The sequence below is a fragment of the Solanum stenotomum genome, chromosome 3 (genome assembly GCF_019186545.1).
Source record: "Solanum stenotomum isolate F172 chromosome 3, ASM1918654v1, whole genome shotgun sequence".
Classification (NCBI taxonomy): domain Eukaryota; kingdom Viridiplantae; phylum Streptophyta; class Magnoliopsida; order Solanales; family Solanaceae; genus Solanum; species Solanum stenotomum.
Window position 1 is genome coordinate 10,606,831 of NC_064284.1, and position 26,627 is coordinate 10,633,457.

At 33.5% G+C, this 26,627-nt stretch overlaps 3 protein-coding genes across 12 annotated transcripts; 1 reads left to right on the forward strand and 2 right to left on the reverse strand.

The window, feature by feature from the left end:
- Positions 1-10,964: 10,964 nt before the first annotated feature.
- On the forward strand, positions 10,965-13,559 carry LOC125860234 (protein DEHYDRATION-INDUCED 19 homolog 5-like). 7 transcript variants are annotated; one of them, XR_007445833.1, is made up of 6 exons: positions 10,965-11,269; positions 11,759-11,901; positions 12,004-12,081; positions 12,179-12,420; positions 12,580-12,814; positions 13,158-13,344. XR_007445833.1 is itself a non-coding variant. In XM_049540159.1 (5 exons), the coding sequence occupies exons 1-5, from the start codon at positions 11,185-11,187 to the stop codon at positions 13,258-13,260; spliced, it is 651 nt and encodes a 216-aa protein (XP_049396116.1). In that variant the 5' UTR covers positions 10,965-11,184; the 3' UTR covers positions 13,261-13,559. The 7 variants fall into 7 exon arrangements, 4 of the variants coding, with proteins under 4 accessions (XP_049396116.1, XP_049396114.1, XP_049396117.1 ...); XR_007445832.1 differs by having other exon boundaries at positions 10,968-11,269; positions 11,756-11,901; positions 13,161-13,289; XR_007445831.1 differs by having other exon boundaries at positions 10,969-11,269; positions 11,756-11,901.
- A 2,707-nt stretch (positions 13,560-16,266) lies between these two features.
- Positions 16,267-18,079, reverse strand: LOC125857781 (elongation factor Tu, chloroplastic). Its single transcript, XM_049537423.1, has one exon. It carries the CDS (start codon positions 17,945-17,947, stop codon positions 16,514-16,516), a length of 1,434 nt encoding a protein of 477 aa, XP_049393380.1. The 5' UTR covers positions 17,948-18,079; the 3' UTR covers positions 16,267-16,513.
- A 636-nt stretch (positions 18,080-18,715) lies between these two features.
- On the reverse strand, positions 18,716-26,216 carry LOC125859372 (probable serine/threonine-protein kinase WNK3). Of its 4 annotated transcripts, XM_049539109.1 has the most exons (9): positions 25,741-26,161; positions 25,559-25,596; positions 25,227-25,454; positions 24,897-25,120; positions 24,628-24,785; positions 20,576-20,759; positions 20,377-20,508; positions 19,379-20,291; positions 18,716-19,246 (listed from the first exon to the last, which is right to left on the reverse strand). In XM_049539109.1, the coding sequence occupies exons 1-9, from the start codon at positions 25,831-25,833 to the stop codon at positions 19,075-19,077; spliced, it is 2,142 nt and encodes a 713-aa protein (XP_049395066.1). In that variant the 5' UTR covers positions 25,834-26,161; the 3' UTR covers positions 18,716-19,074. The 4 variants fall into 4 exon arrangements, with proteins under 4 accessions (XP_049395066.1, XP_049395064.1, XP_049395065.1 ...); XM_049539107.1 differs by having other exon boundaries at positions 24,628-25,120; positions 25,741-26,216; XM_049539108.1 differs by having other exon boundaries at positions 18,716-19,237; positions 24,628-25,120; positions 25,741-26,163.
- Positions 26,217-26,627: the final 411 nt, after the last annotated feature.

Consider the following 26,627-nt stretch of genomic DNA (forward strand, 5'->3'; position numbering starts at 1 on the left):
AAGATGTAATATATGTGATGTGAGTTATTTGATAGAATATCCTTCGAGGGATATAACATATGATCTAATTTCTCGATTTTAAATTGAATTTACTAACTCAATGGCTTTCTCTTTTATTAGGCATAATATTCATTTTGCAAGTGCTTTTTTTGTTGTTTGGTTTTAGCTTTAGGAGAATGTTCTTAAAGAAGCCTATTAAAATTATGAGTTCATATTTTGTCATTTTTGTGTGCTCATCCTTTTTTTTTTGTGCGTGTGTGTGGTGACATATGAGTAAGAATTTGTAGTGGTAGTATCAATATAGCCTAAATTAATTACTTTAAATTTTTCATCCATTCTCTCCTTCTCCTTAATACAAATCTTTTAAACAATTTGCAAATCTATTTACTTTAAAAGAAATATTTTAAAATTTTAATGAATTTTATCAAGTACAATTAATAATAAGATGCACAAATAATATTTTTTTATTGATATTCTGATAATTAAATTTTTAATAACGTATATTTATTTATAAGAGATAAAAAATTAATTGATCAATAAAAACAAAATTAACTTTTAATATGTTAAGTAGCTCATTCATAGAAGTTTGAAACTAATTGTATCATATGTGGTGTTTGAATACAAAAATTGTACTATGAAAATTGAAAGTCATTTGAAATTTTCATTTACCAACGAATACGTACTGTTTTTGTGCTTGCATTGGATTCATTTTTTTCTCATGAATTTATTTAATTTGTATTTGAAAAAATGAGATAAAATGGACCACAAAAAAATGATAAGAAAATATAAATATTAATGTTGGTGACCTCACCTCTTCTATTTCTAGCTATACTATTTTATAAAGATTTGAGATAAGTATTAAAAACACAATTAAATTATTCCTTTTTTTTACTTTCATACTTAAATTATTATTTATTAGTTTGAGAAACACACCTCACTCTTTTATATCACTCTCACCATGGTGTGTTTAATACACTCTCTTTTTTATTTAAAAAATAGTCATATCACACTCCACATAGACAAAATATTCTCCTTGACAAAAATTAAATAAATTATTAGTATAAGTAAAAATTAAAGATTAAAAAATTATAATCCCCAAAAAAATATTTATCTTATCCACCATCACTTCCTCTCACGTACACCCCCCCCCNCCTTTGTTTAAATTTCTTTTTATAAAAGTATTTAATTTTTTTTTATTTCATCTCCTCATCCACCCCCTCCCCCTCAAATACTAATTTAGATATTATTTCATTTTTAAAAAAAAAATTATTCTACCCACTCCACCTAACCCTGCCACCCCGTCAAATTTTTTTTTTTAGAAAAAGAAATTGTTTTTGAAAAACAATTTCCTGGGTCAAATTTCAGTGTCGAATTTTGAAACGGTCATCGGGGTCTTGTCCTAGTTTTGATGTTGGGGTTTGATCCTAGATCAATTATCGAGGTTGATTTTCGGATAAGAAATTATTTTCCTAAAGAATCTTTTTTAGTCTCAAACCAAAAAATTAAAAAAAAATTCTGAAAAAAGATTTTTCATTCACCAACCAAACATTAAAAAATATTTTCTACTGACTAACCAAACATGAGAAAATAAGTTAGAAATCTACTTATTTTCCAAGATAGCATCTTCCCTCGTACCAAACACACCCTAAGTCTTCTTCATGAGTCATATTCCCTCAATTTTCTTTGTTATAGACTAATTACACCGCATTTTTTTACTTTTGCGTCTTTCTTTTCCGACTGGAAAATATTTCTACTTTTGAGATACATACAAGCACAGGTAGATAAAGATATAATTAAATTTGATGGATTCTACTTTAAGGTTTTCAATATGGACAAATTCAATGTATTTATAAAATTATAGGTTCATAATTCAATATTAATTTATTTATATTTTAATAGTTTTTCACATATACATATATACCAATATATAATCCATATTAAAAATATTAAGTTTGATTAAATCCATGACCAGTACACTCTATTCCACACTGCATATAACATATGAAGAATTTTCACCTTCACTTGTAAAAGATTCAATGATGGTTCGATCGTTGTTTATATAGCATAATACGAATAACTTTTTTTTGTTTTCACCTAGTGTTTGATATATATATCATCACATGAATAGATTTTAATTAATTTGAATTCGCATTAGAGATACACTACGAGAAAAAAGATGCTCTCATTTAGAGATTCATTACATTTACAAGACTCGAGCTCGATATCACGGGGAAAGAGGGGTGGGGGGCGACCACTAAAACTAATTGGGGCCAAAATGAAAAAAAGCTGTAGATGTGTTACCACATCCTTTTTCCAACAACCAACCGAAAAAAGGAAACATAGAAGAGCTAGAAATTCAAACACCATTAGAAGAAAGGTTCTTTTTTAGCACACTTTAGAAAAAAGCCCCTTAACTTTAGGGCACATATATACATTTCCATGCGTCTTAAGAGAAAAGCTTTCCACTTTATTTATCCTTTTCAATTTGTCCCCCTACCTGTTAAAACGTGCCCCCCCCCCCCCCCACCGCAACACTAAAGAAACAATCCTTGCATGCGTATTTTAGGATCCACTACACAACCAACCTAGTAGTACTATATATGCGTGTTCTATAATTTTTCACCCAAATATATGAAGAGTGAGTGATCTTATTTTTATCCATCGATCACTATGGTGACTGAATTTACCAATTTATGTCTTCGAGATGAGATGTTAGGTGATGACAGAAATCCTCTGAGGTCAGCTGAACAGTCTGATAATCGACAGAACAATATGATGTTTGGAAGCTCCCTTGAAGGTGAGTTGAAATCTTGAGAGTAAAATGACCGATATGGTCGTTCATGCAAAAGGGAATTAAGCACTCCTGGTCCGATAAGTACCTGTTAAGTTCTTTATTTGTTGTTGTAATCTTTCTTTCTTTTTTTCTCTCTCTTTACTATATGAGTGAGACTGTGAGAGTTACAAGTTTCATCTTGTGCATGGATCTTGATGAGGCTTTACCTTTTTTTCTAGTTATTGATTCTAAGATATATAGTGGATTTATATTTGGTGTTTTGGCGTTAGTTGTTGTTTTATTCAAATAAATTTGGTCGAGTAGTACTGTTCAGATCCTTTATGTATTATTTTTTTGTAAGACATAATGTAACGATTAACGATGCCAAAATGAAACTTATTATTTAATTAGTTCTTGCAACTTAACTCCAAATAAGAACTTGTGGAATGAGGTGTTTACTCAAGGGTATCAGATAGTAGTATTCTTGATTCTTGTACTTCACGAGGTTTCATCCAGATCTCTAGACGTATTTAAATATTTTAAAGACTTTTCGTATTCGTGTGATGCTCACTTGCTTGAGCGTGAATGACAAATCAACATTCACATCAGATTCCATGTGTCAAAACATTATTAATTTCATAAACTGAGAAAGACAAATAAATGTGATGAAGGATGCATGGTGACGAGTTAGCTAGCTTCAAGTAGAATGTTTGACAGTAACCTTGAGGGAAAAGGGCAAATAATTATCATATTATTAAATGATGTTTGTATTATTTTCTTTTACTGAGTTTTTGATTCTTATTTTGCGACGAAAGAAAAGTTGATTACAAAATGTTGACACACTATCTTTGGTAGAGGACAAACGAGAGAGAAGGCCCAAAATAGTTCCTTATCTTTGAGTTAAGACTGAAAGTCATTCTTGAGTTTTCACCTGGAGCATCAATAGTCCCTCATGTTGCAATATTGATGCACTTTTGGTCCTCCTTCAAAATTTTGCCTATATTTTAACATTGATTTTATTCATAATTTATGTATGGAATGTTTAATCGTCATTTTATATATTTAGTAGAAATAATAACTCCATGTGAGAGATTGAGAGAAGAAAAACACCTTGTTTGTTTAGTAGAAATCGTATTGCAAGTAAAGTCGAGAGGTTCATCACGACGATTTCACGTGCAATAGTACAATTTTTTCTTTTCTTGCAATGTCATATGTTAAAATGTTCCTAATTAAGCTGCAGTAATATTTATACCAAACATAACAAGGTATTCTTCTTCTCACCTTCTCTCACATAGAGTTATTATTTCTACTAAATATATAAAAAGACGATGTGACATTCCTTACATAAAATTATGAACAAAATTAATGTTAAAAAATAGGTAAAAGTTTAGGGGAGGACCAAAAGTGCACCAATATTACAAACATGAGGGACTATTAGTGCTTCATGTGAAAACTCAATAATGACTTTGAGTCTTAACCCAAAGATAAGGAACTATTTAGGGCCTTTTCTCTCGTTTGTCCTCTACCAAAGATAGTGTGTCAACATTTTGTAATCAACTTTTCNAAGTGCTTAAGATTTTTTGCTATTTTAATTATTTGTAAGTAGTCTGTTATTTAAGGTTCACCACGAATTTTAAATATAAAGTTGTTTCTATTGAACTAGATGTACCAAAAAGTTAACTACAAATGTGTTATCTGATTTTTTGTTTTCAGTTTTCTTCNACGAAAGAAAAGTTGATTACAAAATGTTGACACACTATCTTTGGTAGAGGACAAACGAGAGAGAAGGCCCAAAATAGTTCCTTATCTTTGAGTTAAGACTGAAAGTCATTCTTGAGTTTTCACCTGGAGCATCAATAGTCCCTCATGTTGCAATATTGATGCACTTTTGGTCCTCCTTCAAAATTTTGCCTATATTTTAACATTGATTTTATTCATAATTTATGTATGGAATGTTTAATCGTCATTTTATATATTTAGTAGAAATAATAACTCCATGTGAGAGATTGAGAGAAGAAAAACACCTTGTTTGTTTAGTAGAAATCGTATTGCAAGTAAAGTCGAGAGGTTCATCACGACGATTTCACGTGCAATAGTACAATTTTTTCTTTTCTTGCAATGTCATATGTTAAAATGTTCCTAGTTAAGCTGCAGTAATATTTATACCGAACAGAACGAGGTATTCTTCTTCTCACCTTCTCTCACATAGAGTTATTATTTCTACTAAATATATAAAAAGACGATGGGACATTCCTTACATAAAATTATGAACAAAATTAATGTTAAAAAATAGGCAAAAGTTTAGGGGAGGACCAAAAGTGCACCAATATTACAAACATGAGGGACATGAGGAACTATTAGTGCTTCATGTGAAAATTCAAGAATGACTTTGAGTCTTAACCCAAAAATGAGGAACTATTTTGGGCCTTCTCTCAAGACAAACTGATGAGGCATTTCCTAGTGACTAAAGCACTTTGTTTTTTCAGCATGCTTACTTACCTTACTATGTTCAGGTGTGACAGTATCCCCTCTATTTTTGGTAAAATTATTGACTAAATTGACGCTTTAGCTTATTCCATCTAAAAAGATGTAAAAAGAATTTAAATGAAGTACAGTTGCCTTATGGATAGTATTTTCATGACAATTTTACCCATGGTGAGGTAAAGTTTTTACCCTTAGTCCCTTACAGACTATCAAGCTTGTGTTTAGAAATGTAATACGAAATCATGATTTCAAATCTCAATTTCTTCAAGAAAAAAAAAACATAATTTGAAATTCTAAATCATGATTTCAGATTTTTTTTAAAACGTAAAACTTAGACCCATAAATTTATATTTTATATAAAAAAGAAATGACCCACTGTGAAAGATATATGTACCATAATGTGAAATGATATATTAAATATAACTACTTAATTATTACTATTATAGCATTGTATTGTTGACCAGTGGATCATTACAAAATTATATATATTTGAAATTAAGTTTATAATCATAAATATTTATTTATAAATGGAGATATGTGATTTATCAATGGGGTGTCTTAAGATATTTTTATATTTATTTATGAACTATGATTTGCACAAGTAAGATTGTATAAGAATTGGAGAAATTTTGATAGATTTTACAACTTGTGGAATTTTTCATATTTATGAGAAAAAACACAACTCAAAAAATCCAAATTGCTTGCCCAAATAAAATTTCAACTTCATATCAATGTGATTTTAAATTGTGATTCAAACTAGCTCCAAATTAATAAATGAATGACATTAGGCGTGTGGTTTTTTTTCACTTAATCATGTTAATTAATTAAAGCTTATTTATTAAAAAAATAAATGAATTTCTGTATCAGTATGGTCATCAATTATATTAAACTTTTTGTAGTGACTAGTGTAAATTTGTAAACTGAAAATGAAAAAAAAAGGAAGAAGGTCATTTGTAATTGCAACAATTGATTAAAACACACATAATATGAATTAAGATACATGATGCCAGCTCACCAATTCAACTACATTGACATCAATCTTACACATTAATATTGGAACATTATTGATTATAAACTTTCATGATTGGTTTTATTATTACTGTTTTCTTAGGAGTATCTTTTAACTGTAGTTGATATTAGTTAGCTGGAAGAATAGTAATTTGCCTAGAAAACCTGAGACAACAGCTTCACCTATTGCTATTCGAAACGTCATGCTACAAAACATACTCTTTTTTTTCTCATTTGCAATCATTAATCCCTTTGTTTTTTGCTTAATAATGAGATATGTTCTCACTTGATTAAAGTATATATTTGACCACTTTAATTTGTTGGAAAAAAGAAAAACACTAACATAATCATTTACTCGATGTAATAGTCTCAAGGTCCACTATCACACGGCAATAGTTTGTAAACCCTAGATAGATGGGCCTAAAGGGCAAAATTTCCTGTTGAACTGTGTGAAATGATATAGATTTGTCATTTATTAATAGTTGAAGTCAAATATGTCTTCGTTATTGTTAAAATGGGCTAGGTTTGCTCTTATATTCAAACCACGGAAGCTTAGCTAACACTCGGTGATATTTGTGTATTCCAACAATAAACTAAAAGATAAATAGAGGTCGCGCCACATATGCTTCTTACAAAAATAGCTTAATTATACAAACGTACGTACTTGCGAATTATACAAACTCTGTTAAGTTTGATAATTCTGGATCAATGCAAGATCCATGGATGAGAGCAACATTGAGAGGAATGAAAAGAATTATGTGTGTTGATTAATCACAAATGCAATACAAGGATATATATATACAATCCTATTGTAACCGACTTGAATAGCTACTACCTAACTGACTGCTACAGTGTATAATTAACTTTTCTAACAAACTATTCTACTCACACTGCTGACATTGCAATGTATAATGTAACAGCTTGTAACTAACTTCACTAATGTACACTAATGCATTTATTCAATTCCTTTACAAACTCACTTGTGAATTATATAAACTCGCCTGTAAATTATACAAACAAGACAACTTAACTATAACTATAACTCATAAATATGCAAACTACAGCTATGGGGCACAATTAAGTTTAATTTATTATAGTGGTTATTTGTGGAAATTCTCATTTATTATCATTTATAAAGGTAATCCAATTTGAAACACTACCTCATGTTCTAAGTTCTAACTTGTGCTGTGTGATGGGCTTTTATTTGAACAGATCTTACCATTTTGGCCCAAATTCTTCAATATGGCCCGAAAACCATTTCCGGCTAGACTAGGCCCATGACTTAAATAATCCAATTACTATCAACAAATTATATTTTGTTTCATTTGAGAATATTTTGTTTTTCATTATTCTCATTTCATATTGCGGCATAAGTACGTTTGTTTTTTATTCATAAAAGGTTATTTGGATTACTCTATCACACAGTGATACAATTGGTAATGCTTCTGCCTTTTTTAAAAAATAAAATTGAAATGAAATTATTTCGAAATACTAACTGAAATAATAAAAACTTTTGCTTCAATGTATCATTCTTTACGCAAAAAAATATGCTTTATTAACATTGAAATTATGTTTGGATCAACCGCATATATACACATACAACACTGGAAGACTAATTTGAATAGATAAAGAGAATGCGAGAAAATGACATAAATAGTCCCTTAACTAAAGAGTAGGTCTAAAATAATTCTTTAACTATACACTTAATAGATTTAGTCCTTTAACTATTCAAAAATTTGTCAGCTTTGATCCCTTAACTATATACTTATCGGTTTTAGTCCCTTAACTATAAACTTACCAATTTTAGTCCATTAAGTATTAAAAAATTTATCAGGTTTAGTCGTTGTCCATTTTTTTAATACAAATAGTTTAGGTTTATATTAACGAAAATCTTTGTAAAATTAAATCTTTAACCCATTTTTTAAGTTGTTTCTCTATCCCCACCCTTTTTTCTTCAAACTACTCTTGTGAAAAGAACAATAACGTCAACGATTCAAAAATAAAATTAACAGGGAAAGAAGATATAAATCCTAATTTTATTTAATAGAGGATAAAATTAAGCATATAATTGTTGTTAATGACTTGAATATGATAGTCAATGCGGACTTTATTTAATTTACTCAAATTTATTTACGTAAAATAAAATGAATAAAATAATGAAATTGATATATTTTTTTTTAAAAATTGCAAATCTACTATTTTATAAATTTCAAATTTTGTTCAATGAAGTCGTTGGAGTATAAACTTTGGATTTAACGGGTAATAATATTTTTTTTATAATAAAGTTTAGCATATTAAAGTCATTAGTAGCAATAATATGCTTCATTTTATCCTCTATTGAATAAAAATATGACTTATATTTTCTTTCCTCGTGAATTTTATTTTAAATCGTTGAGGTTAAGGTTCTTCGTATAAGGTTATTTTGAAGAAAAAGTAGCGGAGAGAGAGAAACAACAGAAAAAGTTGCTAAAGGATTTAATTTCTCGAGGCATGGATTCCATTAATATTAAGTGAAGTTATTTGTATTAAAAAATGGACAAAGACCAAACCTGATAAGTTTTTTAATACTTAAAGGACTAAAATCGGTAAGTTTATCGTTAAGGGACTAAAACCAGTAAGTTTATAGTTAAGGGACCAAAGCTGATAAGTTTTTGAATAATTAAAGGACTAATTCCGATAAGTGTATAGTTAATGAATCATTTTAGACCTATTTCTATAGTTAAGAGACTATTTATGTCATTTTTTCAGAGAATGCAAATCTATTTTTATTCAACTCCTTTGCCACTAATACTTCCAAAATAAAAAAGGTATACTTTGGAGAAAAAATAAATAGGAACAAAACATTTGTATACTCAATAGTTTTTTTTTCACACACCTAATGTCCTAATCCCACCAAAAGAAGCAGAAAAGAAATTAAAGGAATTATATAATGAATGTTTTGTGTGATTGTTTGGTCATGTGGGTACTTTACACCGTCCTAATGTTAATTATTTAAGGGACAATAATCACTTAGTCGCTATCTTTGACAATAAAGTAGTTTTAGGCCAACTCTCTTATTAATTACTTCCCCTTTTTGTTACCACCATATTTACCTAACTAGTATTATTTGAGTCACCAACCTTTTAAGGTTTAGGTATACTACGTTATTTATTTCATTATTAATTAAGCTTTTTATATTTACAATAGCTACTTAATTATTGTATTTAAAGGATGTTAATCCGAAATGTTGAGGTGAATTTGCGTGAATTAAAATAAGTTTGAGCTAGTAAATAAACATGTAATTGTTGTTTGGCCGGGTTGATCAATATGAATGTCCAACCTATCCAATTCTTACATAATTTTAATTTCTTTATTTATTAGTTACTTAATTATCTAAAAGAAAAATTCCATAACTATATTTTACGACTTATTCGAGCAAAAAAAATTATTTAAGGTTTTTCATTGGTTAAATTGAATTACTTATTTTATTAAGTTAGTCTAATTCATAAATGGACATATTGAATGGATCAAGATGGCTTAAATTAATAAATAAATGAATTATTAACCTGCTCAAACTTTAACAGATTAGCAAAATCATGCTAATTTTGTCACCCTAAATCAGATTGACCTTTGGACGTTTCTTGGCCTTTCTTTGCATCTTTTCAAAATACTTTTAGATTGCGAGGAAACTTAATTGAAAAGTTTGCCGGGGTCAAATATGCAAAATAATATAAATAAAATGAACTATATACTAATACTCCATTGAACATATGCTTCAGTATTAAGTAAGCAACTTTTTTATTTAAACAAAATTTGTTTTTGGAATTTACCATTTTGACGGAATGAAAAATATTTTAAAACCCTAAAGTTTTTATTAACTGAATCTTCATCAAAAAGGCGAAAATTTAAATAGTCAATTAATTAAGCTACGAAAAATTCCTTAAACAAAATCTAACTCAAATAATTAGATTAAAGCATATACTGATACTACTAATAGGATTATAGGTCAATTCCACCACTAACATATTTGTCTTTTTCTCTCAATTTAGATTGGTTATTGCTCCTACTATTTGTGAGTCAATAATTACATTTGTGTGAATGAAATTTTACATTACACGGCAACTCAACAAAGCCTACAATAAAAAACACTATATAATTATTAAGTACTGAATAATGGAATATTTATTATACATTTGTTATACAAAGTATACCTAGACTATAAATGTTACTCTCAATTTATATTATATGATTCACTTTCTTTTTTAGTTAATTTTTTAAAAAATAACATATTTCTATATTAAATATTAATAATTAATTTTTAAAATATCTATTTTGCCCTTAAAAAAATAATATATAGTCATACAAATATTTTTCATTTATTTATATCACAATTTTAAATATCCTTTTTTTTTCTTCATACCATATAAAAATAACTCATATAAAATGAAACGGCTGTAGTATTATTCTTGGTATTTTTGTAGAATTCTTATGGAGTACTAGACTTGCTGGCTGCTGTCTTAACTAGGTTTCCTAGTTCAGTTTAACAGTGAGAAATTTGTCAGTAAAAATTTACCCTGGATAGGGGACACGTGTCAAGAATATATTATCTAGCTTTTGTGTATCAGAAAAGCTTTACCAAAATAACTGACCCCACCCCACCCCACACCCTACCTTTCTTTTTGAGTATAAACTTTTCCAACACTAAAATACAAAATAGCACAACACAATATCCCATCATCTTTGTTCTTAGAAGCTTAACAAAAGCAGCCACACTTCTTTCATCTTAAATCTTGGAAACCATCTGTTGTTATTTTGTTTGTTTGATTTAGGTATCTTATTCAACAAAATCTGAAAACCTCTATATTCTTTGCTTCAATTACAAGAAGAAGCTGACTAATACAACTTTGATAAATTCAAGAAAAAGAGAGAAATTTGGAAAAATGGATGTGGACTTTTGGGCTGCAAGAATAAATTCAGCAAGGCATAATCTCTCTGCTGTACAAACAAACAGGCTCAGCAATTATGGTATTTATTTATCATATTGCATCACTTGTTTTTGTCTTATGAAATTTTCTTGAACTTCTTGCCTTATTGTTTCTGTTAGTTAAAATTTCTTGAAGGCTTTTATTTAAGTCCCCTGTCTAAGGGGAGGTTTTTAGTACAGAGTCTAGTAATCTTTTGAGTATTTTGAATTTTGTGTGGTGAATGAGGTTAGGACCATAAAGATTCTTTATTTCAGATGCTTAACTCCTTGCTTTTCATCTTCTTTTCTTGACTGTCTTTTGTATGATTTCATGAATAGAGGGATAATTTTTAAATGAAAAAAAAATGAGTCAGACTTCCAACATCTACTATATGGTTGGATTCATTTGCCATTCAACTTTTTTGACTTGGAAAAAATACAAATAACCATGGGGTGGATGACTTGCTATTCCACTTATTTATGTCATTTCCTTACATAATTTACTTCCTAAAGTGCAAAGCACATGATGGTATCTTTTGAAAATCAAGCAGATAGTCTCTCAAATGTGGATAATACTGAAGGAGAAGAGGATGTAAGAGCCTGGTTCCCCTGCCCTTTCTGTTATGTTGAAATTGAAGTCCAGATGCTTTGCAACCATTTGCAAGAAGAGCATTGCTTTGACTTTAAAAACGCGGTAATGCAGACAGCTGATGTTAATGGTTTCTTATGTTACATTATTAAAACATGTGTTGTGTCAAATGGGAATGAACAATGATCTGTTGTTTTTCTTGAACAGGTTTGTCCCATATGTGCTGCAACATTAGGTAAAGATCCTCTGGGCCATTTTATGGTACAGCATGCACAATCAGTCAAGGTAAGCTTAGTTCACTGAGAAGTGAGAAGTACACAAGTTTTCGATTATTAGCATCTAGTAGTAAGCAAACTCTTCCTACCTATTTATTTTTTTGCAGAGGAAGAGAAAGTACCTGAAGTCAGGCTTCTGGAATAATACAACAGCAATAAGTGGCAAGGACCCCCACGAAGTAAATTCGTTCTTCTGCACAAATTTAGGGGTTGGTCGTTACAATGTGCCAGAACCTGCTCCTGATCCCCTTCTGCTGCCATTTCTATGTAGTGTGGCTCCTTCTGATCCTAAAGACGGTCCACAAGATAACTCTCTTGGCAGTGTTGCTGCCACTCCTGATGTAGAAAGGTAACTGTTGAGGAAAATTTATTTTATATGCAAACATATAATTATTCAGCTTTTCTGAAAGTTTAACATAAAACAAACTGGAGTTATTAGTGCTAAATGTGAAATAAAATGTAAGCAAACTTGCAATTCCTACTAAAAAAGTGTACCTTTCTGTATTAGTTGTCACTGGAATGAACAGAGAATCTATGTAGGTGGTGTTCTTTCCTTCTTTCTCGACCCAAAGCAAGTCAACTTCTTGAGAAACCAATGTATGCCATTCAACGTAGATTCAGCTTCTTTCTGGTGTATCATGTTTAGTACCCCATCATGTTGAAGTTTGGACTTATCGTCTTTGGCATACAAGAAGACAGTGATGAAAAGGCAGTGATGAACACATTAAACATATGAAATAAAGGTATCATGGCTTGATATGTCCTGTGAATTCTACCCTCAGCCCTTTGAATTAAATGTTGACTGATGCCAAAATGGACCATCCTGAGGTATCATTGTTGTGGCAAACTATTGCTTACTTTGAACATGCAGGAGACTCTAGATTTATCAATAACTGACGCGTCCAGATTATGGATGTAAATTAGTCTAATTATATAGCTAGACAATAATCCCCCCACCCCCACCCCCAACACACACACACACACAAAAGAGCAACTGGAGCATGAGCGAGTTTCAAGAGGAAACTGACAGTGCAATTCAATCATGGTATTGCTAGTAGGATGACAGAAATCTATTTTCTTATGCAGCAGCAAAATGCCAGTATGTGATCCCGCCCTGGAAGAACAGTATGAAGAGAAAAGGCAAAGAGCTGCGTTTCTTCAAGAGCTTATTGCTTCAACTATCTTCTAAGATGTTCATGACCAGACGGAGGATCAACCCAACCAAGAGAACAGCTTTTTAGAACATATGTATGAGAATAATGGTTCACGGGAACATATTTATAGGTGCTATATGTATTCCAGTACTTGCTAAAGTCTCGAATTATCTAATAATTTCATTCATGGCTAGAAACTGTTTACATGAACACATATGCACTGCATAGTATTTGTATCCAAACAATGTAAGTGCAAATTGAGAATTTTCAAGTGTATTGGTACTTTGGTGAAGTTAAGATAGTAGGGATTATGGAGTAATTTATTTTCCTTTCCTAAAATGTTTGTTCTATAAATTCTTCATTGACTGCTTAACAGAAGTTGATAAACTAGATTCAACATACACATTAACATTTCTCTTTATCTAAATGCAAAGTATCAGAATTTGACATTCAAAATCCCTTGCAACTCATAAATCACCATGATAATTTTAGAAGGCCAAACTATCTTCAACATTATTCTCTTTGAAACAATTTCTTCCTGAATGTAGTCATCGATATGTATAGGAAAATGTACATAAGTTCATTTGTTTAAAGCTGTGTAGCAGAGAGACTAAACTTGATCATCATTTCTTTTATCAGTTTTCCAATTTTTGAAGGTGCTTAAATTTCACATATCATTAAAATTCGAGGTAGATTTTTGCAAATGAGGTACTACTCTCAATAGACGCATAGCCAAGAAACAAGCATGTTGGTCTACCAAAAGACTCCACCTACATTTTTTTAAATAATCGTGGTGTCTAGGTCAGCTTGTGTGCTCCTTGCCTAATTATATGGGATACGTGCTACCTCCCACCAGCATATGGGGTACACTCCTGGTTCTCCATTGCCCTTTCACTCCATACTGTACGTTTCAGTTTTACTGAACTTTTCTCCTTCAAGAGCGCTTATCTAATTACATCAGCATACAGGTCACCTTTGGTGCAACCTAAACACAAACACCAGATAGGAAAATCCCTTTCAGTTTTGATTAACTCATCAACACAGCTATATTCTAACCATATCTAATAAAGCTTCTCCAAACAAGAACTCTTTACTCTGTTAATGGTTTCTTGCGATGAGAGTCAACTACATTCTGGGAACAGCACCTACCAAGAAACCCCACTAGTTGCTGGTGGTACATATGTTGTCAAGCATAACTCAAGGTAAATGGTTACCAGGAGACCAAGGTTTACAGTAAAAGATACATTCAATGATACCAAAATCCAGCTTGGTCTAACTGAATTTCGAAATAATTGGACAAGAGAAAAACCATTGAATCACTAATTCACTAAAGATCGTATCCTATAGTAGAACAAAAAGAAGTACTCCAACAGTATACACACCATCACTATGATCATCAACAGGCAACTAGATGTATCAATCAATCGAACACACCTCAATCTCAAACTAGTTTCCACACATCTAGTGTAAAACAAATACGAACCAGATTATTCAGCAGAAAATATAACCCCGTCACCATGGATGCCTCAATGGCAAGTAAAACTGACAAGCACCAAACAGTGGACACCGAAGGCCCATAGAAATATAACGGGCTTTTGTCCTTTGAAATATTTATGCACACTCTATTCTCATTATGTTACATATTTTTTTCAAGCCTAGATTTTCCAGCATCACTCACCAAAATTCAGTAGCATCCCATAGTAACTAGCTCTTTGAAAAACAATGTTTCCAACAGTGAAAAGTAATGAGATTAATGGTATTGATCGCGCACATGCATTCAGCCAACATCATTTTCTAGCTGAATACAGACATAATGCTCCTTGATTCTTTGTTTCATCTTTCCTTGCCCAAATGGTACCATTGCATTGAGAAATAAATACCATTCTAAGTAAGTAAATGAAAGATGTTCGAGGAAAGTGCAGATCCATGAAACTTACCTAAGCAAGTTAACTATAAAAATTTCATGCACAAAGACAAAGGTCTTGCAAGTAATCCTATCCCTCTATTTTGTAGTTCAGCAATAATAGTTATGCTTGAGACGGCAAAAAGAAACTGATTGCACCCTCAGTGATAATAGTTGTGCTTGCAATAATGGCATAACTCGGGTGACATACAAGTGGTGTATCAGGGAAACGGAAGAAAAATGTGGAGTTAACATGATTTGCCATCATGAATGACATCAGACCAAAAATATTTGAAGAAATGTTGCTCTATCATTCATGAGTCGTTACAACAGGAGTTGTGCATGTTTGATTCAAAACAAAAGGGCTGCAAAGATGCAGTTGATAGGGGCCCATAGGAAAAAGCTCTGCTCAACAGCTTGACTCACACCACTTAAAACAGTAAATATCAAACTTTATATAGCAAATTACATGCTATGACGTTCATTTTCAACAGATCTTACAAGAGATCAACTCAACATTAGAGGTTGGAATCAAGATCCATTATTTGTCCAGAAGACAAACAATACTGTCAAATCCAGAGGCATAAAACAGTCATTCATTAGCTCAGCCTAGTAAAACATGCATGCTAGTAATAATAGCCAGCGAGAACATCTTTGAAGACAATTACAGCACCACGCATGAAAAATGACAGCCAGTGTTTTGAGCATTATTACAGGAACACGCATGAAGGATGACACAACAGACCATCTCATTTTGAGGTTAATAAGCAATAGGTAAATGACATTTTTTGTAGGGTAATTTCTTCATAGCTCATCAAAACACATAAGACCAAGGACTGACAAGTTCCAACATAGAACCAACTGACCATTCTCAGATAGTTATACTCGGGGATTATAAGCCACAATTGACAATAACAATTAAGCATCACTAAACAAGTTCTAATGAGGTTCTACTACATACTACTTACACGGGAATCTCACGTCCATCAATTCTAGTTTCTAAACATGTGTTGTTAAAATAAAATATCTCAGCTTTCTTTTTTTGGGTGTTACCTAACAGCATCGATTCGTCAAAACAAATATCAAATGCACCTAATTTCATTGGCATGTTTCAGTCGAGTTTCAATCAAAAGTATGAATTTTTCCTGAGGGAAACTAAACGTACACAAGATACAAAATGTTCTCCTTCTTTTCAAACAAACAAACAAAAATTGAAGCAAACTCGCAAAGGTGCACTAGCATTGACTTATAACAAGATTTCTCCAACTAACCTATGATCTAAAAGAAAAGAAGTAACCAAAACGTTGCATATATGACAAGGGATTAAAAATATTGCATGACAAGGACCGGACCATTTTGAATGGAAATGCGCTGCTGCTCGTTGATCACTCAAGAATTTTCTGAATGACACCAGCTCCAACAGTCTTTCCTCCTTCCCTGATGGCAAATCTCATCCCTTGCTCACAAGCCACAGGCATAATGAGCTCAACCACCAAGTTCACGCGATCACCAGGCATGACCATCTTAGATTCATCTCCTTTATCAGTGGTAATGGAAGTAACCTTCCCAGTCACATCAGTGGTCCTCATGTAAAACTGAGGTCTGTACCCCGAAAAGAATGGGGAATGCCTGCCACCCTCCTCCTTTTTCAGGACATACACAAGAGCTTCAAACTTGGTGTGAGGAGTGATTGTTCCAGGTTTTGCCAACACCATTCCTCTCTGAATATCAATCTTCTGAATACCTCTCAACAACAATCCCACATTATCTCCAGCCATTGCTTCATCCAAAATCTTCTGAAACATTTCAACCCCAGTCACGGTAGTAGACCTGGTGTCCCTTAATCCTACAATATCAACGGTCTCCCCAACCCTAACAGTCCCTCTCTCTACCCTCCCTGTTGCCACTGTACCTCTACCAGTGATTGAAAACACATCTTCAATAGCCATCAAAAAAGGCAACTCAGTTTGTCTTTGGGGAATAGGAATATAATTATCAACATTGTCCATTAATGTAAAAATCTTATCAACCCATTCATTTTCACCTCTCTTAATACTAGGATTTGCCATTAAAGCCTCTAAAGCCAAAAGAGCAGAGCCAGAAACAATAGGAATATCATCACCAGGGAACTCATAACTAGACAAAAGCTCTCTTACCTCCAACTCAACAAGCTCAAGAAGCTCTTCATCATCAACCTGATCTTGCTTGTTCAAAAACACCACCATATTAGGGACACCCACTTGTTTAGCAAGCAAGATATGTTCTTTGGTCTGTGGCATTGGGCCATCAGCACCGGAAACAACAAGAATAGCTCCATCCATCTGGGCAGCACCAGTAATCATATTCTTGACATAATCAGCATGACCGGGGCAGTCCACGTGGGCATAGTGTCGATTTTCAGTTTCGTACTCAACCGTAGCCGTATTAATAGTAATCCCACGAGCACGCTCTTCTGGGGCGGCATCAATTTCATCATACTTCTTGGGAGCGGAATTACCCATAGAAGCAAGAGCCATGGTTAAAGCAGCAGTAAGGGTAGTCTTTCCATGGTCAACATGGCCAATAGTACCAATATTGACATGGGGTTTCTTCCTCTCGAATTTGCCACGGGCAGCACGGACAGTGAAGCGGCGTTGGTGGTGGGTGGTGGGAGAAGTAGCGGCGGGTGAGTGGAGGAAAAGGGTAGAAAAGTTGGGGGTAAATGAAGAGGATAGGATAAGCTTGGATGGTTTAGTAGCGGAAGGAAGAAGGGGATTAGAAGGGTTTAGGAGCTTAGTAGAAGAAGTGGCGGTGGCAGACGCTGCTGAAATTGAAGCCATGGCGGAGAAGGATAAGAGTGAGGAAGAAATTGGGGGAGGAATGAGAAGACAAGGGGATAACAGTGTTATATCCTTGATAGGAAAAAAATAGGGCCTCTCATATAGTACTCATTTTGAAGGGGTTTTTTTTTCTACCTATTGGATAACACTCATGAAATCCAATGACACTTATATATGCTCAATTTTTAATTTATTTAGTATACATGAAACGGTTGGTTGCTAATGACTTAGAATTATTGAGATATTAGTTAAAAGAGGAAATCTATATTCTACCTCACTTGTATCTATATGTCAAATAATTTCAAGTGGATAAGCTTTGGCCTTGAATAAACAAGATGATTATGATCCATTTAGTTTTCATTGACCACAATAAATTTGGTGCAGATGCTATTTGCAATTTTCTTGGTCGAACGATTAGGCAATATAGTACAGAAATGACATAAGTTTTGGTGATTTTTGCATCAGTAATGTCTTGAAGGTGAGGGCCATTTATGTGGTTAAAACTCAAGAAAATGATTGAAAGTGATTCACTCATTAGAGTCTCTCTTTGTGCCACGTTTCTACTTCAGGTACTCTAATTTGAGACTTTCCAATATTTGATGTACACAAAAATTGCCGTTAGTTATATGCAATTTTATCACCCGTTTCTTTTTTCCTTTTAACCGCAAAATATCTTTAAACCTGTGTCTAATTGTCATTTATTTCAAGGAGGAAAAGCAAATTACTTCTTCATTCAAAAGACTATATATCCTGTAAAATAAAAGGGTGAATAGCAAGCAATGATCTTCTCACAATGAATGTACTTCTTTACGGGTTTATAGAACATGATTGATAAAATTAAAAGACATGTGAAGGTTATATATATCTCAAGAGGCGTGATTTCAAACCAATTAATATTTGCTAATTACAAATGTAAATATATACAAGTATACACTTCACGACCTATTGTGGCATCTCATTCATGAATACGAGATTTTAAATCCGTTTCAGCTGGTCAGTCAACAAGATCTTCCGAAGGACTAAGTGATCACTCGTCGTGTATGTCATAATGGCAACATAAAATTGAATATGTTGTCCAACAATAAACTCACCTAAGGCTAATTAGGTGAGCACTGCTCAATGACACATCACTCTCCCGCTTCCTCTTTCAAAATTACGGCAATTCCCAATCCTGAACTGATGTTTCCCTTGACGTTGAAACAGCGTCTAAAACTTGGTCCATTCAAAACACTTCCAGCTACTGAATTTTGCATGTAACCATTGCCAGTAACTCTAAAGTTTTTCAGCATTCTGGAATATCTTGAAACCTTTAAGGATAAGTAACATGATTGGTAGTAACAGTCAATCAAAAGTAACATGATTGGCATAATCAAAGAACAACCTTAGTTGTATCCACAGTTTAATAGCAAATAATAAGACAGTAACACTTACATTTTCAAAGAGGATCTTGGGCCTTCAGAGTTTGTACTGGAGCAGCCTCTCTCGTTTCGTAGACTATTGGGAGATAGTTTGTGACCACACATAGCAAGCACTCCACTGCGTATCTCAGGAGGAAGTTTGCTTATAACATCTGAGATAACCAAGTCATGTTTCTCTCTGAGCGCATCAAGCTCCTTACGCTGCTCATCTACCAGCGTCTCAAGTTTCTCCACAATATCTCCAATGTCATCTGAACATTTGTTGCTGCTATGAGTTTTTCTTTCCCCTGATGAATGATGCTCAGTCTCGGAAGTTAAATCAGCAGATTGTTTATTATCACTTGAGTTTGATTCTGGAATCACGCCAGCCTCTTCATCAATATGATTTTCAGTTTCACTCTCTTCATGCTCAAAGGCACCATCACCTGAGCTGCTTCCCTCTTTATGGCTGATAGGTGATTGCCCGTTTTCTTCAGTCCAACTACTTTTGGGAATTGGTGAATCTGCCTGTGACAGGTTTGAAGGACCCAGTCTGAGTGGAGAGCTCGCACTACTGGTTGTTTTTGGTGAATCAGACCAGTACTTACGACCTGAAGGAAGTCTTTCCAACATAAGACTGCCAGAAAGAGTGGAGTTCATTGTTGAAGGGGAAACATCATCACAAGCACCAGAGGTACTGCTCTCAGAAGGAGCAACTTCACGAGCTTCACTGCTCTCAGAAGGAGCAACTTCATCCGTGATGTCATTGCTAGAACATTGTTTTGGTGCCCAATCTGGGATATATGACCGGATTTCTGAATCAATCATATAAGCAATAGCAGAGACGTCTTGATCTGTCAGGTCCAACTCTTCAACCATTTCACTAGCAACAGCATTTGCTGTATCAACTTCAATATCAAAGGGGAAGTGAATATTCCTAATATGACCTGAGATACAGGGCAAATGTCAAGCTATAGAATAATAGAAGTGAATCATCTTAGTTTGGTGGAGAAATAAGGAACATGGCATAACCTGTAGAGTCAGTTATTCGCAGTTTGAGAAAAATTGTGTTTAGGTCCTTTCTTTGGCCCTGTACTGTGAAATCTCTGCTTCCTTCAGGCACATGGTCCTGAGGACTTCTTCCACTATCATCATCACTCTTATCTGCAAGATCACAGAAGTGTCAACATGCTCCAGACATATATATGTGTAGCTGAAATTATATAGTTACCTGCATGTATGGGGTGGGAACTCAAGGATCTAGATATGCTTCCAGAATCATCATCTGACTGGAGAAAGGGGTCCATCAATAGTTCCTTAGCAGACAGACGCTCAGAAGCTTTTGCTATACATTTATCTATAAATGCTTTAACTCCAGGATTCTTTACTTTTGCCAATGATGCAGGCCTAATTCCCTTCAAAGATGGTAGGTATAATATTTTAGCATAAAAAATCGAAAAATTGATCCAAGAAATCAAATGTCAATAAAAACAACTCCAAGGAACATATATATCCTTCGATCAATCCATATATATCAAAATTACAGTCATAGAAGAATTAATGTTGTCAACTAACACTCAGAATGAAATCATCAATGTAGGACCACTACCAATAGCATCCCAAAAAGTAAAAATAAAGAATAAAAAAGTACACTAACATATTGCCTTTCGTATATTTTAGCTGCCAAACAATGAAAATCAATGAGTAAGCTTCCTGGCTTTTCTTTGAGCCATAATCACATATATAAAACGAATTACTTCCCTCTAACCCTTTATTTTAAGTGGTAATTTTTTTAAAGTACAGTAGAAATTTAGTGTTTCAGAGAGAAAGTAGGCCCAACAATCAGTGATAAGTTTGAGATTTTATAAGGAGGTCGCTTATCCCTTTGAAGTAATAAATTATCAAAATGCTATGAAGGTTAAGAAACAATATTTTACTTAAGGAAAGTGGACAGTATTTTGAGATGAAAGTGAGAGCCAGATGGAGGGAGTAGGGTAACCTGAGCTAAGCACTGAAAGTGCCCATCACAAGGAAAAGAAAAAAAAATAGTCATTCCCAACACAGCCCAAGCGTTCTTTATAAATGTTCTTTTGGCTTTTCTGGTCTAGTACAAGAGAATATTTTCCTTCTTTTCAGTACCAACCTTATAGTTATGCCCACATCTGTCGCTCTATCATTTGACTTGCTCAATCTCTAATTACTTATGGGCTGAAGGCTTTGGCTCAAAGGCGAAAAACACTAGGTATTTCTTCTCATTCCGCCTAAACCGAGTTTCACGATATTTGTGCTTGTGAGAGGTAATAGGTACCTGTGGAATAGTCGAGGTTGGTGCAAGCTGGCCTGGACACCCTCGTTGTAAAAATGAAAAAAAAAAAAAGTAGTATTGCTTTGGGTTCCAACTATGTTTAAGCACATTCAACATTTTGTCTTACTTATGATTATTTATATCTAAATCATTTCTAATTTATTACATGTCTACAAATGGAAAAAACACATGTTTCTGGATAAACAAACTAAATGGTAAGATGTATTTATTAAAACAATCAGAGAAGTCTTGACCGATTCAACATACTGGTTAAATTTTATATTTATTTTGACAAATACAAATAGCAAAATGTTTATGACACAGCAGGGTACATCATTCAAACAAATATAATTGAATTACATACATAGTTACTGGATATTTTATCTCTTTGTTAAAGAGACTAGAATATTCTACCAAAGAGAGAGAATTTGATCTCAAATGGGCTTGGGTCTATATAAAACAGTTGATGACAGCAAGTTAAGGAATTTATTTATTCTTCAATGGTAAATAATCAAATTGACACTAAGATAGAAATTCCCAAGGGAGAGCGGTTTCTTTTGGGGAAAATTGACAATTGTAGACTTCTCTAGAAAGTTGAAATTCCTTGAGAATTCCCTGCTGGGATTGGTATTATCACGAGAAATATGACAATTATCTTCAAGTAGTCCAATCACAATGCTTTCAGGTAGTTTTCTAGGATGGATAAAATATTGTCTTAAGCATATTAGCTATTAGAAATGGAAGTCATAATTCCAGTATGCCTGCAGATTCATAAAGTTTCAACAGACTGCCCTTCATTTCATTGGAAAAAGTATGATGTGTTGTCCATGATAATCTGTAAATGCAACATTTGCCAATTCCTATATTGCCTATTGCATTTGAATAAGCAATATAGAGATAAATCGAGAAGACGAATAATCTGATTTGAAGGCCAAAATCGATCAAACAAACCATTTTTTACTTTATTAGGATTCAAAGTGATGTGGCACGTGGAACTTTCAAATTTTGGATCTGCCTCTGGTTACCACCCTTCCAACAAATTAAAAACAAAGTAATAAATTAATAGAAAACACGAAGACTCAAAGAGCAGTGAGTAACACCCACTCACACACCCATCACCACCCCCACAGTGTGGGGCAACACCAAACCGTCTTTGACGGCAAACTGAGATTAAAGTAGACAATGACGAATCCTGAAGGAAAAATCTCAAGTGAATACAACTTACAAAAACAAACTAAAAATTGAAGATAACATACTTTAGTCAATAGTTTCACAAAAGATATTTCCAACTAAGTGGGTCGGATGATATCGCTTGGTATAATGTGCATCAGCCCTTGAACCTATACATCACCAAGATTCAAGATTTAAGCGTCTCAAGCGAGCTGTTAACACCACTAATGAGTCTCTCAATGGATTCATATATCATTAAAACACAGAAGAAGCAAATATCAGATGCCTTGGTGTAGAGTAATTAAGGTCAGGGTGGATTGAGTATCTCCATGAATTCCTATATGTATTTTCACTCCCTTTCACCTGGTTTTTTCTTCTTTTTCAGTTCTCTCTATTTTTCCTCTGAGTTATCTTTTCCACGACTTCCATAGATATATTCTTTTATCTTTTTTTGAAATAGATTTCTTTTCACTTTCTCTTTCCCTTTTTTCCAAGCCTTTACTCTGCTCATGTATTCGCTTTTGATGGCTGTCTTTTATCAAAGGTTTAGACTGATGTCTTCTTCCCCTCATAAACATTACCTCAACCACCAAACTTTTTTCTCTCTTCTTCAGCCTCATCTCAACTACCATGTAAACTGAGGCAGCAATGCCTTTGTCACCATCACCATGGCGAGGCATCTAATACTACCATCGATGCATTATCCAGATGCCTTGTGTAACTGTCCCCAAGGCCCAAGGTCAAGGTTAAGCGATTGAATCTCTACGAGAATTCCTGTATTTTTTTCTGTCTTCTCTTTACTCTGTTTCGTCTTTCTTCTCTTTTAGTTTTCTTTATATTTTCTTTTTAGATTTCTTTTCCAAGATTTTCTTGCAATTTTCTTTTAACTGATGGTGATATTTTTCTCAATCCCATCTTCCAATCATTTTCTTTGGCCAACATCAGTTTTTTAGGCTCTCTTGTATCAAAGTCTTAGTCTATTGTCCTCTCCCCCTGCCTAGATGCCTCAGCCACAGATCTTTGGGCGCTGTCTTCTCAGTCTAGACTTAGCCACCCTGTAAGCGAGGCTGCAAGGCCTTGTCACCATCACCACCATACTGAGGAATCTAGCCCAACTATCCATCTCTTTCTCAAGGTTCATCTTACGTAATCGATTGGACCCTCCTCCATTATTATTTTTGTACCTCACATGAAACCTAAAATTTGTGCAATTTGAAGCAATATAATTTTCACTTCTTCTATATCACGAGAAGTTATCCTCTTATATTTACCGTATCTTGTGCTAAGTTTAAGATCTGTGAATTTATCAAAGAATATAGCATAATGGAATTAAAGATCCATACAGGCAATATCAACTAGTTGAAATTAAATCAAAATTATTGTTGTTACACTACACTAGGTCTGGGTAGGGATAAGTGCAAGATTTAGAGAATCTCTAATTTTAGAAACTTCTAAAAGTTCCTTAAGAAAAGTTGGTTACAGTGTTCAAATGAAATGGATCAGAATACAGTGGAATATAAAAAGGATTCATACTAGTGATTCCAACTAGTTTAGAATTGACCAAATTTACTGTACTATCAAACAAATTTAAACAAAAACAAAATGAGCAGAATCAAATTGAACCTAACTGATGTATGCTTAGGCACCTTTGGTTTCTCAGCTCAGCAGTTTAAGAATCAAAATGCTGGAAACTGGACAACCACTTATGCAGTTTTTGTTCCTACTATGTGAAGCATGCAGTGGTAAAGTTTGAGGACACAAGGAAACAGAGAACATAATAGATGCGCAAAAAAGACATGAATTCTTACTGATGTTACTTTCTTATATATCTGGGCAGCATTCGTACACTCAACATATGGATACTCAAAAGTCACCAGCTCCAGCAAGCACATGCCAAAAGCATAGATATCTACTAGCTCATTATATTCCTCCTCATAAAGCTCTGGTGCCATGAATTCTGGAGTACCTGAGATTGAATATCGAATTGCACTGGTAAAATTAAAGGACCATCTGAATAACACTAACAATAACAGTCTTGGATAGATGCAAAAGTTAGCAAAGTGAACTAAGACCTTACCAATGACACTATGAGCTGAATGTGCCTTACGAAGAATTGCTGCGAGTCCCAAGTCACCAATTTTCACCTCCCCTTGGTTACCATTGACAAGAAGATTATCACACTTAAGATCTCGATGAATAACTGGAGGGTCGTGACCATGTAGATATGACAGTCCCTCCAATATCTGCCGAGACCAATTCTTGAGTGCTCGCAAATCAACCTTCTTATGTTTTTTGCGGTATCTGCATAATCGTACACAATGAGCAGCTCATAATATGACCTTACCTAGGGAGGAGGCATTGAGCAAATGACAGAAGAAAAGAAGAAGAAAACACAAATATCACATACTGTCTTAAATTCCCAGAAGTGAATATTTCAGTTATGATGTTGATATTCTCAGTCTTTGTGTCAACCCAAGAGTTGTAAAATTTGATGATATTCTTGTGCTTGAGGGTTTTAAGCAAATGAACTTCAGAATAAAGACGCTCCAAGTCCACTTCATTCCTCAAGAGATCAGCAACTTTAACCTGATTCCAAGCTACTTCTATTCCTTCCAATTCATCAAACGCTCGATATCTATTTCCCATTAGTAAGTCAAAGAATCGACAATACAGCACTTCACAACAAACATTATAAGAAAAAAATGGTAAACACATGCAAAGGTGTTTGATAAAGGATACACTTTCTTAAATGCTCCTTTCCCCAGAACCTCTTTGTACTGCATAAAACAAAGAGAATCAACTCCATAACTCAAATGCAGAGTAAAATTATCATGTTTACCAGTAAATATAACAATATTATCACCAGCAGATAAATCTCCAATTTTTCTATTAAAATTAGCTGTAAAATAGTGAGAACTGACCCGTCCATAACGACCAGTAGGATCGAGCTCCACGAAGTCGGGCTCAGATTCAGAATCGTCCGGTTCCTGCTCCGACACTGAATCCTGGTGCATTCTCTTCGTTCAATGAATCGAAATGACACAAATTTCAGAACCCTAGCTCTTCAATTGAATCAAATCTCCCAATTTCTACACTAACATCCACAATTCAGTAACAATTTTGATTACTCTGTTGTCCTTCAGGTAGGCAGTATGGAGGACTTTACGTAGGTTTTGGTGAGTGAGGAATCGTGTAAAGGAAAAAAGGAAGGTTGAGAAAAGAAGGAAAAAAGGGGAAGAAGGTGGTTGTGATTTCTGATTCTGAAACGTATAAACGGAGGGAATCGGCTTAACTGATTGTGACCGACAGACTCTTCGATTTTTTCTTTTTTTTCGATTTTGTATCTCTTATTTTTTTTTATTAGTCAACTCTGGAAGCTTATGAAAAAAAATAAAAGTGTGGATAGTCAATGGAGTTAAATCCTCAAATTTGCTTTTTTTGAATATTAAAGAAGTAGCACACTTGTGGAACGTTTAAGGAGACATTTGGCAAATACAGCCAAGTAAGTGCTCATTTTTTCTCTCTAGTTCCACCCTGCCTAAGTGCCAACATAAGATTATTATGTGTTATTCTTCCGTCTTAATTTATGTGGTATAATTTGAATTAATAAATAATTAATTTTAAAAAACGAAATATTTTTTTCATAAGTGTTACTACACGGATTATACAAAAAAAAAAAAATGATCACGATTTAGGCATGAAAGCAATAGATGTGAGGTAAGCGTTTTATCTCTACAAATAAGATATTCTAGTATGTACATATCCTAATTGTCAAACACCTCACATTCATAATTTATATGAAGGTAAT

What these genes read in the sequence shown, in the direction of transcription:
- LOC125860234 (XM_049540157.1), top strand. Translation starts at nt 11,185, where the DNA reads ATGGATGTGGACTTTTGGGCTGCAAGAATAAATTCAGCAAGGCATAAT. An exon ending in AAACAGGCTCAGCAATTATG is followed by an intron (nt 11,270 to 11,755) that starts GTATTTATTTAT and finishes TTGAAAATCAAG; the next exon opens with CAGATAGTCTCTCAAATGTG. An exon ending in GCCACTCCTGATGTAGAAAG is followed by an intron (nt 12,421 to 12,611) that starts GTAACTGTTGAG and finishes GAATCTATGTAG; the next exon opens with GTGGTGTTCTTTCCTTCTTT.
- LOC125857781 (XM_049537423.1), bottom strand. Translation starts at nt 17,947, where the DNA reads ATGGCTTCAATTTCAGCAGCGTCTGCCACCGCCACTTCTTCTACTAAG.
- LOC125859372 (XM_049539107.1), bottom strand. Translation starts at nt 25,833, where the DNA reads ATGCACCAGGATTCAGTGTCGGAGCAGGAACCGGACGATTCTGAATCT. An exon ending in CTACTGGTCGTTATGGACGG is followed by an intron (nt 25,597 to 25,740) that starts GTCAGTTCTCAC and finishes TGTTTTATGCAG; the next exon opens with TACAAAGAGGTTCTGGGGAA. An exon ending in AAAGGAGCATTTAAGAAAGT is followed by an intron (nt 25,455 to 25,558) that starts GTATCCTTTATC and finishes AATGGGAAATAG; the next exon opens with ATATCGAGCGTTTGATGAAT.